The sequence below is a fragment of the Narcine bancroftii genome, chromosome 10, assembly GCF_036971445.1.
Source record: "Narcine bancroftii isolate sNarBan1 chromosome 10, sNarBan1.hap1, whole genome shotgun sequence".
Lineage (NCBI taxonomy): Eukaryota > Metazoa > Chordata > Chondrichthyes > Torpediniformes > Narcinidae > Narcine > Narcine bancroftii.
Genome location: NC_091478.1, coordinates 64931307 through 64944885, shown reverse-complemented (window position 1 = coordinate 64944885; position 13579 = coordinate 64931307). Strand labels below are relative to the sequence as shown.

Sequence of the window (13579 nt, the reverse complement as noted above, 5' to 3'; positions counted from 1 at the left end):
AGAACGAGCATTGAGAATGATTATTGCAATTAAGAATTATTCCAATTTAATATCTTATAAGAAATTAATAACAACTTTATTCAAAGTTTTATCAATCGTAATCTTTAAAAGATAATAAAATAGATATTTTTTATCTCAAAATAATTTACCTAAATTAAATTTGGATGATCAGAGAGAGTTGGCTGCTCCTTTCACATTAATAGAGGTTAAGGAGGAATTGTGTTCTTTACAAAGTAATAAATCTCTGGGAGAGGATGGTTTCCCACCCTGAATTTTATAAAGAGTTTAAGGATTTATTTATTCCTCCATTTATGGAAATATGAAGGGAGGCACTGAAACACATACTTTACTGGAATCTTAATCTTTTACAATAAATGATTAAAAAATAGAGATCCTTTAAATTCATCTTCATATAGACCTATATCTTTATTAAACGGAGATTATAAAATAGTAGCACAAAAATGAGCAAATAGGTTGCCAAAATACTTATCGGTTAATAAATATGGATGGAATTACCCATAACTTTATTGAGAAGAGTTAATTGTATAAAAATTAATATTTTTCCTAAGTTATCATATATTTTTCAGGAATTGAATAAATTTTCTTTGGTAGGGCAAGATGTTGAGAGATTTGTTCAAAAAATTAACTTGGAAATTTGAATTGGCAGGTTTACAACTTCCAAATTTTAAAAATTATTATAAAGCGACACAAATGAGATTTCTCGCTTCTTTTTTTTAAAAAGGAGAGAAATTAGCATGAGATCCTTCTGGGAAGATTTGGGGAATTTCCTGGATTTGGGGAATTACTGGAAATTAACAGATGCAGTACAACTCCGATTTTCCGAAATATGTTGGATAAATGATTTTTTCAGAGAACTCGTCATTTAAAAAAAAAACAGCTCAGTAGCAACAGCAAATCATTTGCAACAGTGTTTAAACAACAACAAACAACAAGGTTAAGTTTTTAAAACATTAAAATGTTTAATTTTCACCAGAAAATGCTGGCCACCGCCAATCACTGACACTGCCCCACTGATGCTGGGAGCCCAAGGTCCCCACTCACGCCAGGATCCTGAGGTCCCTGCTTCTGCCAGGAACCCAATGTCCTCGTTGTTGCCTGGAGCCCGAGGTCCACACTGCCGCCAGAAACCCGAGGTCCACACTGCCGCCAGAAACCCGAGGTCCCTGCTCCCACTGGGAGTCTGAGATCCCTGCTGCCACCGGGAGCCCGACGTCCCCCGTCAGTCCAGCTCCGTAAAAATTTTGGATAAATGATGATTTCTGATTTGTTTCATTTATCTGAAATTTAAAAATTTCTTTTGATAATTGAGGATTTTGGAGAATCTGATTTGAGATAATCAGAGTTGTACTGTATAAGGCCTAAAATGAGGCTGTGGAAATATCAAATGAAATTTGTTAAACTTGCTCTAGTAGAGGCCAGGAAATGCATAGCCATTACTTGGAAATCTGATACCCAACTGAGTTTGATCAGCTGGAAGTCAGAAATGCATATTTGTGTTGCCCTAGAGAAGGTTACTTACAACCTGAGAAATTGTTACATGCTTTTAAGAATATGGAACCTACATTTAAGATATACGGGGTAACATTTGATGATTTCACCCCTCCGGTCTCCAATACTACTATCTCCAGTATCCCTAGTGATGTCTATGTCAAGACCTTTATCCCTTAAGGGAGGCAGTGAGCTCTGGATGAATCTTGTAATGTTTTATCTGTATGTGATTAATGCTTTTGGAGAACACATCATTTTGTTAATCATCTGGGATAATTACACCTTTTTCTTTTTTCCTTTGGGGGAGGGGGATCTTTCTCTTTTTCCTCTTCTTTACTGTTTCTTACTTTTCCTTTAAGGATCGGCAAGGCATGTAATTCTGTATTTATAATTAATAGTGGAGAATTTGATCATTTTGATAATGCATTGATTCTTATTTCTTTGTATATCAACATATAGTTTGGTTTTGGTATTTTATTCTATATATATATCTATATATATATAGATATATCTATATATATCTATATATATAGATATGTATATATATATATATATATATCTATATATATATAGATATATATATCTATATATATATGTGATGTTTCTTCGATTTTGTTTGCAACTCCATATTAATTGAAAATCCTTAACTTAAAAAAAAACTTTACATGGTCAGAAATAGGTAATCTTGGTGGAATGAATATATAACAAAACTTTGTTTCAAGCACAACCACAAATGCTGCTGCACAATATTGGAAACCATCTGGCATAGTTTTAGATATCCTTGTGTTTGGATTGGTGCCCAAAGAGCAGAGCTTGGAATAATGAAAATTAAAGACAATAATATCAGGCTTTTAAAATATTTAGCTGCAGGAAGTTTCTGCTCATACAATATTAGATGTCAGATAAATGGTGTACTAAATCTAAAATATTAGATTGCTCGTGAAATGTAGTAATCACCTTATCCCTGCCTTTAGCTCAATATCTCATCCTTAAAGATATCAAAACAAGCATCCCTCCTTTCTCATTTCCTTCACCAGAATCTTCAGTTTAAATGTACACCAGTCTAGTCATTCCTAATTTTATTCCATTCATCACCCACTCTCCATACTCTTTGGAATCCCACCAGCCTATTATCCATCACCCCCTTTTCCCCTACCTACTAACATCCAACTTCACCTAACCCCTCTCACTTTCCCAACGGCTTTTAATATCCCACTCTTCCCTGCTCTGTCTCAATCTATTGACCGCTCACTCTCTGTGAAGACTGCAACTTTCTCTCTGGTCCACCATCAGATGCAGACCCCTGTTCCTATTGCCCTGCACCGCTCCCTCCCCGGACATTTGCCGCTTCCTTTCAGGAGATTGTAAGGGATCAGCAATTTTGAGACGGATGTAGTCCCATCTTCATTGAGTAGCCAGACCAGGCAAATCAGACTGATCTAATCTGAAGGGGTTAAAGTCTGCAGCCACCCTGACTGAAGTTAAAAGCACAATGCAAGAGAAACTCAGCATATCAAACAGTTTACGTTATATCGCAAAGATAAAGATACATAACGAAGGTGGAGAGGTGACATAGATGCTGATGACTCAGTGGGAGGTTTTTTTTGTCTGGAAGGTTGACAAGAATATGAAGAAGATGGGGGAGACCCGGAGGCGATCAGTGCAAAGTGAAAGATTCCTATCCCTGACACTACCAACTTGCCAGGCCTCGCGCCGTCATCCCGGGACCGAGGGGCCGCCACCGACTGACTCTCCAGGACCCTCGCTCTCGCGCGCCCGGCGCATGCTGGGTAACCGTCACGCCTGTGACGCAGTGTTGTTGTTGGTTTCCAGGGTTCGTGACATGGCGGCTCGCTGGAGCAGTGAGAATGTGGTGGTGGAAGTTAGGGATTCGCAGGTAATTCGCAGCCGCGGCATTTTCCTCTCGAGAACGGTGGGGTCGCGTCCGTGAGCGCCACGGGAATCTGCGACGCCTGAACAATCTGTGAGATTTTCACTGCAGGCTGAGTCGGGCCAAGTAGTGCGCATGCGCGAGCCTCGCTGCCCGCCTTCCTGCCCGTAAATGGGCAATTCACTCATTGGCGAGATCGATTTAATATCATTAAACTCTGCAAATTCGACATCTGGGTTGTTTAAATCTGAAACTTGACTCTTCAGCTTGGCCATAACATATGAAAGTTGCGGCCTGTTGTCTCTTGAGAAAATAGCTGCCAGTCGTCAGAGCTTCTCGTTTGAGCCAGTCACCGGGAGGCAATTCAAGCTGCCTCTGGTGTGACAGGCAGTTGCGTGGAGAAAGACGCCGTTTTCAGTGACATTGCTAGTGTGAGCAATAGACTTCATAATGTTCAGTAGTCTCTCAACAATCCATGTGTATTTATAAATCAAGGGCTTAAGTATAGAGTTAGAATTGATGAGGATATGTTTGATTAAGAGATTATTTAAATCATACCCTTAGCCACTTTTAAACATTTTTACAGGGACCTGTAATGGGGGACATGGGGGCGATTTTTGCAGAGTGAAAATAAGTGGGGTTTCGTTTCCCGATTAAAGCTGACAGATCAAAATCTGGAAAATAAATTATTTACTAATTCCAGCAGTCTTTGACTCTGTTTTTAAAACGTTATGAGTACCTTTGCCAGCTGAGCTCTAACTTCATGAGAGCCTTAAAGTTATTCATCTAATAACATGAATTTCACCATAACAATGTAATTTTGTCTTCCCCAATGTCTGATTTAAAAAAAAACTTTTTCAGTTCTCAATTCCCTTACTGGTTAAAAGTCCATATCAGCTTTTAATACATTCAAATATTCCACTTCCACTCTTATGGAGGCAGGAAATTCTCTATATCCCAATCTTTCAAGAGAAGAAAAATGTCCTAATCTCTGAATCTATAACAGTCTGATTCTTAGACAAAGTACTGTGGTCCTAAATTCTCCAGTGAGTGAAAACATCCTTCCACCCTTTTATACAATCCAATTCCTGAGGAGTCTTTTAAGATCACCTCCAACTCTTCTAAATCTCTCCAATGAGTTCAGATCCATCTTCTTCGGCCTTTCCTCATAAGTCAGTCAATACTGGGATTGTTTTAGTGCTTCTCTCTAAACTATCTCCAATCACTATTTATTTGAATGGAGGACAAAAACTCCATATTACACTATCTGGTCTGGATTGTGCAGTTGTAATACTTGTGTACTTCAATTCATTTGAAATTAAAAGCTACCATTCTATTAGCTTTCTCAATTACACACTGAACTTGTATGATATCTTCCACACATCTACATCAATGCAAGGGAATATTGAATGGTGAAGTTGAAGTCTATTCATATTAACAAAGAGAGATTTAAACAGGTGATTGAAGCAGATGATTTTGATGTCTGAATACAAAATAAAATCTGCTTTATACCATGCAGAGACAACTTTAAGTGACTATTACAGTTTGTAAATATGCTGGAGAAACTCAGCAGGTCATGTAACAGAGTAAAATCCAAAAGTCTGCAGATGCTGTGATTGAAGTAAAAGCACAAAATTGCTGGAGGAACTCAGTAGGTCTTGCAAAGTCCATATGAAATAAAGATATACAACTGACGTTTCAGGCATGAGCCCTTCTTCAAGGCCCTTCATCATGAAAAAGCAAAAACAGGTAAGTTCCAGGCCTGAATGTTGGTTTCCTTTTACTTTCTTAGGATGTTGCCTAATCTGCTCATTTTCTCCAGCATATTTGTGTATTGCACTTGACCCCAAACTGCGGGCTTTCTTGTTTAACTAACTAGGTGACTGTTGCAAAGGAAGCCATGATTATGTTTAAAGAATTAGGTCGAGTGGATAATTCTTGGATTTGAAATGACAAATCAGTTAGGAAAAAATATGAACTTGGATTATTGGTTCTTCAATTCTGCATCAAAGTGATTGGTTTGGAGGGGTGACGATGGCTTCATGTACCATCTATTTGTATCAAATTTAAAGAATGACATTTCCTGTGGCATAGTCAAAACATTCTTCTCTCTAAGTCTGAAATTTTCAGTTCTATTGCTAGCCCAGAGTTTTCACAGAAATTTGCACTGTATTTCTGAAAGACTGCTGCACTTTTGGCATTCCCAACTTTAAGGTTTGGTGATAAAATAAAGGGCTGTCTGCTCTTTTCAATAATCATAAAAGAACCCATGCCACTTTGAACAGAAGGAATCTGGCAAATATTTGTTTTAGTCAGTGTCATTCTGTATGGATGATCTGATGATTATTGCTTTGTTCTATTTTTAACATCAGTATATGCAAATTGTCCCTTTCCACTGTTCAGCAGTTACTGTAATTCAAAGGTAAAATGAAAGAAAAAGAAAAGAAAGGAAATTTTCAGTAGGTCAGACAGCAATGTAGAGAGAGAAAAACAGTTAACATTTCAAGTTAATGAGCTTTTATGAGAACCTATTTTGATCTGATTGGTTTCAGCATTCACGACAGAAACTGGAAATTCAAAATATGCATTTGCAGTTTGGAAATAATTGGGAATGCCTTAAACCTGTGTATGGATCAAAATAGATGCAAGTCTTTTTTAAATGAACAGAGCAGTTTAGTTTTTATGTTGGGGTTGTGCAAGCAGACCACAGTATTAAAATAATTTTGAAAACTCATGTTTAGTACATTCAGGTTCTTAATTGTTGCACTTTTGTTTAAAATGGTAACTTGTTTTTTTTTTCAAATCAGGCAACTGCAATGTCAGTGAACTGCCATGGCCAACTTGCTGTGCTCTCTGGGTAAGAATGGGTAGTTACATATGTTTTCTTTGGCTTGGCTTCGCAGACGAAGATTTATGGAGGGGTAGAAGTCCACGTCAGCTGCAGGCTCATTTGTGGCTGACAAGTCCGATGCGGGACAGACAGACACGGTTGCAGCGGTTGCAGGGGAAAATTGGTTGGTAGGGGTTGGGTGTTGGGTTTTTCCTCCTTTGTCTTTTGTCAGTGAGGTGGGCTCTGTGGTCTTCTTCAAAGGAGGTTGCTGCCCGCCAAACCGTGAGGCACCAAGATGCATGGTTTGAGGCTATATCAGCCCACTGGCGGTGGTCAACATATATAACATCATTGTAAATTACATCCTTCCTCTGCATGTCCTCAGACTGTAAATGCCAGAATATTTTCTATGTTTGAGCATATACATCCAAGGATTACTGAATCTTTTTGTTCATATTAGACCTTTCAATGTTACTGAAATATAATTTCAATCTATAATTGTAATCATATGTAATTGTAAAATGGGGAGGACTTTTCCAGTAAAACCTGAAACAAATACATTAATACCCATGGGAGGGGGCGTGGCAAGATGGCGTAGGGAACAGACGTGCCTTCCAGACCTCTCCTGACTCTGATTTATTGTTTTGTCTTTAAGTGCCCGTTAAAGTTCTTTTAAAAGTTTATAAATAATAAGAGGTGTTCGTTTAGTGCCTAATGGTTTATATGCAAAAAAAGAGGTAAAAGAAAACATCAACAGACTGTTAAAAAACTACATTTTCCGAAATTGTCTGAGCCTACTTGTTTACAAGAAGCCAGGACTCAGCGTAGAATGGATCCAGAGGAGGACGTGCAGAGTTCGGCATTGAAGCTCTGTTTTAAGCCAGTGAGGCTCTTTGAAGGTCGCATTCAACAGCTTTCAGACCAAGGAGCTGGACGGGTGCCAGTATTTCACACAACGGCCACTGTGAGTGCTGTTACTCAGTCTTTGAGAGTTGAATCAGCTGGGGCGCCACCAGCTGGAGAGTTAAAGAGCTGTCATTCGACTGCTACAGTGGTGGCGCTGCAAAATGCATCTTCAATTACAATGGTTTTTCCAGACATCGATTCAGTGAAGATGATTAAAGAGATTTGGCTTAAAGATAACTCTGATCTTCAGTCTCCTGGCATTGCTGGGGGGACTTTGAGAGGGATTTTTATACGAAGTCAGACTGCTAGAAAAGATACTAAATTAAGGGAAGGGACAGAAGATCCTGTGGTCTCTAAGGAACAGCAAGACCCCATTATGCCTGAATCTACTTCTGTTGAAATGTCTGTTAAGGATCTTGAAGATAAGATATATTCTGTATCGAGTCACTTAGCTAATTTTGTGAACCTGTTTATTTCCAAGATTAATGCAATGGCGGAAGTCATTAATGGAGCTTTTAAGCTTGAAACCATTGAAAGATTTGAAATGTGTGATCAAGGTTTAGTCGATGCACAGGATCAACTGCAAGATGAAAATAGAATAATTGAAACATTGCAGATCCAAAATAAAAATTTAGCAAAAAAGGTTGATTATTTGGAGAATCAATCTAGACGGAACAACGTGAAAATTGTTGGTTTGCCAGAAGGCATAGAAGGACCAGATCCAAGAAAATTTTTTACTGAATGGATTCCACGAATGTTAGGACAGGATAAATTCCCTGAAGGTTTAATACTGGAACGTGCTTATAGAGTTTTAAGAAGAAAATTTTTTTCAGGACAGAATCCAAGATCTATTTTGATCCGTTGTTTAAACTATTGTGACAGAGAGACAATTTTACGTACGGTTACTAGAAATGCCCAGCAAAATAGATCTCCTTTGATGGTTCAGAATGATCCTGTTTTCTTCTATCAAGATTTGAGTCAAGAAATTATATTTCAACGATGCGAATTTAATTCTGTGAAAGAACGGTTGTGGAAAAAAAGACATAAGGCAACATTCAGGTATTCTGCGGTACTGAAGATTTTTTAGGATGGAAATTAGCCAAAGTTCTTTGACAATCCTAAAGAGGTTATGGACTTTGCTCAGTCTCTACCAATCATGCAGTTTCAGGAACGATGTAGTCCTTCAAGGTCTCCAAAGAGAGTAGAGATGTAAGGTGGGATCCAGATTTTTAAAAGAAATGGAAGCAATGGTGACCGAAGTGGTAACGTTGATTTAAAAAAATAAATCTTTTACCTTTTTTTTGAGAAGAGTTTAAATAGTTTAAATAATGATGACAGTTTAATGAAATGGGAGTTGGGAGAGGAAACTGGGTGGGCACTAGTTTCCAGAAGTCATCAGCTACCTGTGAGTTATCTCACACCCAATATTTTGGGGGAAGTTACCGCTTTGGGTGGTTTAAACAGGAGGAGGTAGTTGTGACCTCCGACCTGTTTTTTTTTCTTTTTAATTTTTGGGTTAAGAAATGAAGGTTTTTTTAAATTTTTTTTTAAATAAATAATTTTTTTTTAACTCTTTTTGTTTTCTGATTGTAATTGAGAGGGAATTAGGAGGTTTTTTTTCTCTCCTTTTTTTTCTCTTTTTTTGGGGTTTTTTTTTTCTCTTTTTTCTTTCTTTTTTAAGAGGATGATGTCACAGAAGATAATAAGTCAAAAATTGAGGATGTTGAATTAGATGAAGAGGAAGATGAGGGGAAAGGTGATAATAATAATAAGAAAATTAAGTACAAATACATTGAGGGAGAAGAGTTTAATAAAATTAAGTTAATTTCGATAGAGAATTTTGAAGATGTTATAAATGAAGAATATGGAGAATTTTATAAGAGTTTGAACTTTTTTTTCTTTTTTTTATATAAGGGGAGGGGAAGGGAATAAAAAGTTTATCCGATTGTTTTTCTAAGGGATGTTTTTGTTCTCTCGATGAATTATAAAGGAAACTTGGTATTAATGGAAATTCTGTATTTATGTATTATTAATTATGATTTTTTGTATAACAGATATGTGGTTGATATATGATTTTAATATTTGAATTTAGTTTTAAAGTGGATTTCATTTGTTAAATACATGAATTATGTTTGATTTAAATATATGTTTAAGGGTATTATTTTAGTATTGATTTTTTTTGTTGTTAGTAATTTTTTTTGTTGTTAAGTTTTATCCTTTTTTTGTAAGTGGGGTTTTTTCTATTTTATTTACAATATTGTTAATTAATTCTTCACTCTTTATTTTGGGGGGAGGGTTGGATTAATTTTAAATTAGCTGATTAATGTGTTATAATTATTGGGGGGGGTTAATTTGTGTAGTTTAATGATGTAGTATTCTAATTTTTATTATCTTATTTTTTATTATTTCTTTAAATGTAATTTTTATTTTATTCATGTCATAAAATTTTGAATAAAGTTTAAAAAAAAATTAATACCCATGGGAGTACGGGGCGTGCTGTTAATTTTTTTGAGGCGTGTCAAGGTTGAGAGTGATATTTATGTCGTAGAAATATTCCGCTCATTCATTCCCCTTTATTAAAATATCAGAGCTCTCTTCATTGATCTTTCTCTTTGCCAATAAAAATATTCCATTTGAAGTTTATGCATGCTCCTGTTTATTTGTATCATTCCATTTATTTCCCATTATCACCTTTTGATTCTTCATCCATCTACTAGGAGCAATTTATACTGATAAATTAACCTAACAACCAAAACATTGTGGGAAGGATTACCCAGGGGAAGCCCATGTGTTCAGAGGGAAAATGTGCAAACTCCTTACACACATCACAGAAGGTCAGGATTGAACTGGGTTGCTGCTAAATTGTGTTGAATTTTGGCAGTTATGTGACTGAACATTAAATGTTTCCAGGTAGGCATTGTATGGCAGTCCTTGCTGCCATTATCACTCAGAAGCAGCAACAAGGAGGTGTATATTACATTTTATTTTTGCTGCTTGGCTGTTGGCAAAAAACTTGATGTCTGATGTGGGATAACATGGCATTATCTGAGGAAAAGTCTGCAATTTTATAAACACAGGATATGACCTATTGTGTTAGGAATATTAACTGTTGTCAATCAAAGTTTCCCATATGAATGGGAGCATGGATTGTATTCTCATTAACATTGTGTTTGCTTAGTTAAGCTCACTAGGCTATATCTGGATTGGTTTCTGTGGGTGAAAGGATGGATTGAGAGTAGGTGGTGTGGAGAAGGTGCTGCATTTTATAGATGCAGCATTATTGGTTCACCAGTGGAAATATTTTATTTCTTCACAGGCGTCGCTTTTTGTATGTCATAAATTTAGATGCGCCTTCTGAAGCACCCAAAAAGGTTGCAAGGCAGAGTAAATGGGACATTGGGGCTGTGCAGTGGAACCCACATGAGACCTCCTCTCACTACTTTGCAGCTTCAGTAAGTAGCAAATTACATTTAGCTTTTTGGAAATCCTGGCATTTGAAATTATAAATTAAAAGTATTGCAAATAATCTTCATTTGTGTTCACATTAAAAACCAAAATAAATAATGGGATTCTTATATTAAAAAAATGCTTTGAATGCTAACCAGGTTGTTCAAGTTGTGAGAATAACAGGTGCCTTTGCAGAAAGTTGTGTGAATAATTGTAGACCTCAAAGTGATGCAGACTGAATGGCAAAATAGGCAGAAACATTGAGGTAGGTTAAAAAAGCATAAGTTATTTGACACATCTATAGAAGCATAAAATATAAAAGGAATGAAATTATGCTAAATCTTTATGTATCGATATTTATGTCTTAGCTGGAATATTGTGGAAATTTATGAATGCTTTAGAAAATGTTCAGATTAGATTTAACAAAATGTTACTAGTTAAGTACTTCATTATGAAGTGATATTAAAATGCACTGATTGTTCTTATTAGAATATAGCTGAAGAGATGATCTAATAAATATTTTAAGGCAATAAGAGATTTTCACTGAAAATATCTAGAAATAACCAGAAATTAAGGAAAACGGTGTAAAGGAGAAATGGGAAGTTTTTCCTTTGTTTTATTTTCCACTTAATGTTGGTGGGATGACTCCATATGAAAAGATGGTGGAAATTGATTTCATAATTAACAAGTTATTTGAACAGGTACCCAAGGATGAAGACCTGACAGAGGAACATGAAAAGACAACATTTGAAACAAAGCACAATTGTTTTTTAAAAAGAGATAATAGGGAAAGGGTGTTAGTTAATATGTACATGATATGACTTTTCACCTGTTTTGATATTTAAATGAGTTTAGACTTCCCAAAGTTTTCTTTGTAAAATTTCTACTACCTCCAAATCTTTTAATAGTGGGAATAACAACTGTTTTATTTTTGTCAAATAATAATCCTTTTTGTGATGTTCACTGACAGTTGTCTTGTTAGGCTAGTGAAAGTTCAATGCTTGCAAGAATGTTTGTAAATGTTATTGTTGTGCAGTGAATGAATGGATTCTGGGCTTGTGCCTATTTTTCCTGATATAAGGTCCTGTAATAAATCTGCAGCATTAGAGACATGGATATTCTAAAGATACAACTACAAATAACATTCATTTTATGTATGTTTGACTCATTCATTTGGCTAGCTGAGAAGAAACACTTGTGCACAATTGCAATATATTATGTGACACATATTTCTAAAACCTCACCTCCTGAGCCTGATCCGTCTTGTACTTGTTCATTATGGTGTCAAATTTATAAGATAAATGTCTTTGAAATCAGTGTTTGTTGTAGATTGTAGGGAAGCATACACCATACCTCAACAGAGATTTCAGATCAAATGTCAGTTGACCACTTATTTAAAAGTTTGGATTAGGTTTAGTGTTGTGTTGAAGAATGGGGACAGCAAGTTTGAATTTGACAGGAACCAAGTTATTTTTTTTTTTCACTTAATTTTTCACCTGATAGCTGGGTAGATTGAGAGACCCATTTGTAAAAGCTCAAGGTTAAAGTCAAGCAAGAGTGGAAGGATAAATCTTGGGGGATGGGTTAAATTGAAGGAGGGGTGTATAAATCAACTGGGAGAAAGGGAGAAAAAAATCGATAGGGTTTTGAAGTTTGATCACAGGGATGGAGGCTGAAGGCGAGATGGTGCTTAAAGATGAAGTGAGGGACTTAAGCAATTTCAGGAAAGGTGGTAGATTGTGGAACTGATGGTAAAACTTGTGTCCCTTGTGATCAATAGTAGTGTTATGAATATCAATTGCAGCTTCACTTCCACTGTTGGATTAAATTTTGCCTCTGGAGTTAAATCCAGATGGTTGCTAAAATCTAGGATATGCATCATTATAATCCTTGGTTGAATTTGTGTTTTAATTTAAAGCTGCACTTGTCTTGGCTGTCTCCTTTTTGCCCCCATCTGGTTTATGTTTTTGGCAGCTTTAGTTTATTCATTGTCTTTGCACAAATGATATGATTTGACTTTATTTATACTAACAATAGATAGCAAGGCTTTTGGTCACAATAGGATAAACAACAAGGAGATAATGGTTAAGAGTGTACTATGTCTGAATAATACATTGTGTCCATGAGCCTACAGATTGTTTTCTTGCTTCATAACTGTCCCACAGTTAGGAAAGACATTTAAAAAATCTTTCAAGTGTGCAATAAAAGTAAATATTTGCTGATTACCACTGCATCAGTTATAATATGTGTGTAAAAATGTACTGTGCATTTAAAAGAAAAGGTAAAATGATTGAAAATATCTTGAGTTATTGTATGTTGCTAACTTATTGCAGTTAAAGACTGGTTTGAACTTTGACTTGTTTGCTGACTCAGAGTTTTGAAGTATATTTGTTTTGTTGTTTATCTGACATGATATCTATTTCAGTGCAACCAACGGGTGGACTTGTACAAATGGCTTGATGGAAAAGGCGAGGTCCATACTTCACTACAGGGTCATACACGTGTTATAAGGTATTTAATTGAGAATTATATCTCATAAGTAGTATGGATAGATTGTATTGATTTTCTTTCCAGATATTATTAGCAGTACTTAATAGATGGTTGCTTCGGTCAATTGTTTTAGTTTATTTTTTGGTAACTGAATTAGTTTCATGATCATTTCTCTTCATTAATGAACTTTTGTCTTACCCGCTAATCCTTATGTCCAGAACTCAATGTCTGTGGCCTTGACCATTCTTCAACAAAGAACTTTAAGTTGTTCTTGGAGTCTGAGAATATTGTCCTGACAGTTATTTCTGTTAGTGCAAGAAAATACGCATAAGTGAGGATGCAGATGAATGTTTACAAATTATGCATATGACATGTAAATGCACACACAGGGGTAAGTAATGTGTATAGAAAAAGATCTGTTCTCCCTACTATGAGATCCACTTGGTCAGTAACATTAAAAATAGAGAATTGCGAATGGGGTCATTTTCCCTGATACCCAAATATTT

The 13579-nt window shown here is 36.0% G+C and overlaps 2 protein-coding genes across 11 annotated transcripts in view; one reads left to right on the top strand and one right to left on the bottom strand.

The window, feature by feature from the left end:
* Positions 1–3707, bottom strand: part of LOC138744651 (mixed lineage kinase domain-like protein) — a 144894-nt gene extending 141187 nt beyond the window's left edge. Inside the window, exon 1 of one of the 3 annotated variants that reach the window (XM_069901134.1) lies at positions 3204–3707. The gene's annotated coding sequence lies outside the window, so the exon portion shown is untranslated. The remainder of the gene's footprint in view (positions 1–3203) is intronic. The other 2 variants (XM_069901135.1, XM_069901133.1) reach the window with 2 other exon arrangements.
* wdr59 (WD repeat domain 59) overlaps positions 3158–13579 on the top strand; it is a 77617-nt gene continuing 67195 nt past the window's right edge. For 3 of the 8 annotated variants that reach the window (XR_011345675.1, XM_069901127.1, XM_069901128.1), the window contains exons 1-4: positions 3158–3406; positions 6208–6257; positions 10453–10588; positions 13009–13094. Coding sequence is in view for 7 of the 8 variants with exons in the window: in XM_069901127.1 (XP_069757228.1) it covers positions 3293–3406; positions 6208–6257; positions 10453–10588; positions 13009–13094 (386 nt within the window). In the remaining variant the exon portion in view is untranslated. The remainder of the gene's footprint in view (positions 3407–6207; positions 6258–10452; positions 10589–13008; positions 13095–13579) is intronic. The other 5 variants (XM_069901126.1, XM_069901123.1, XM_069901122.1 and 2 more) reach the window with 5 other exon arrangements.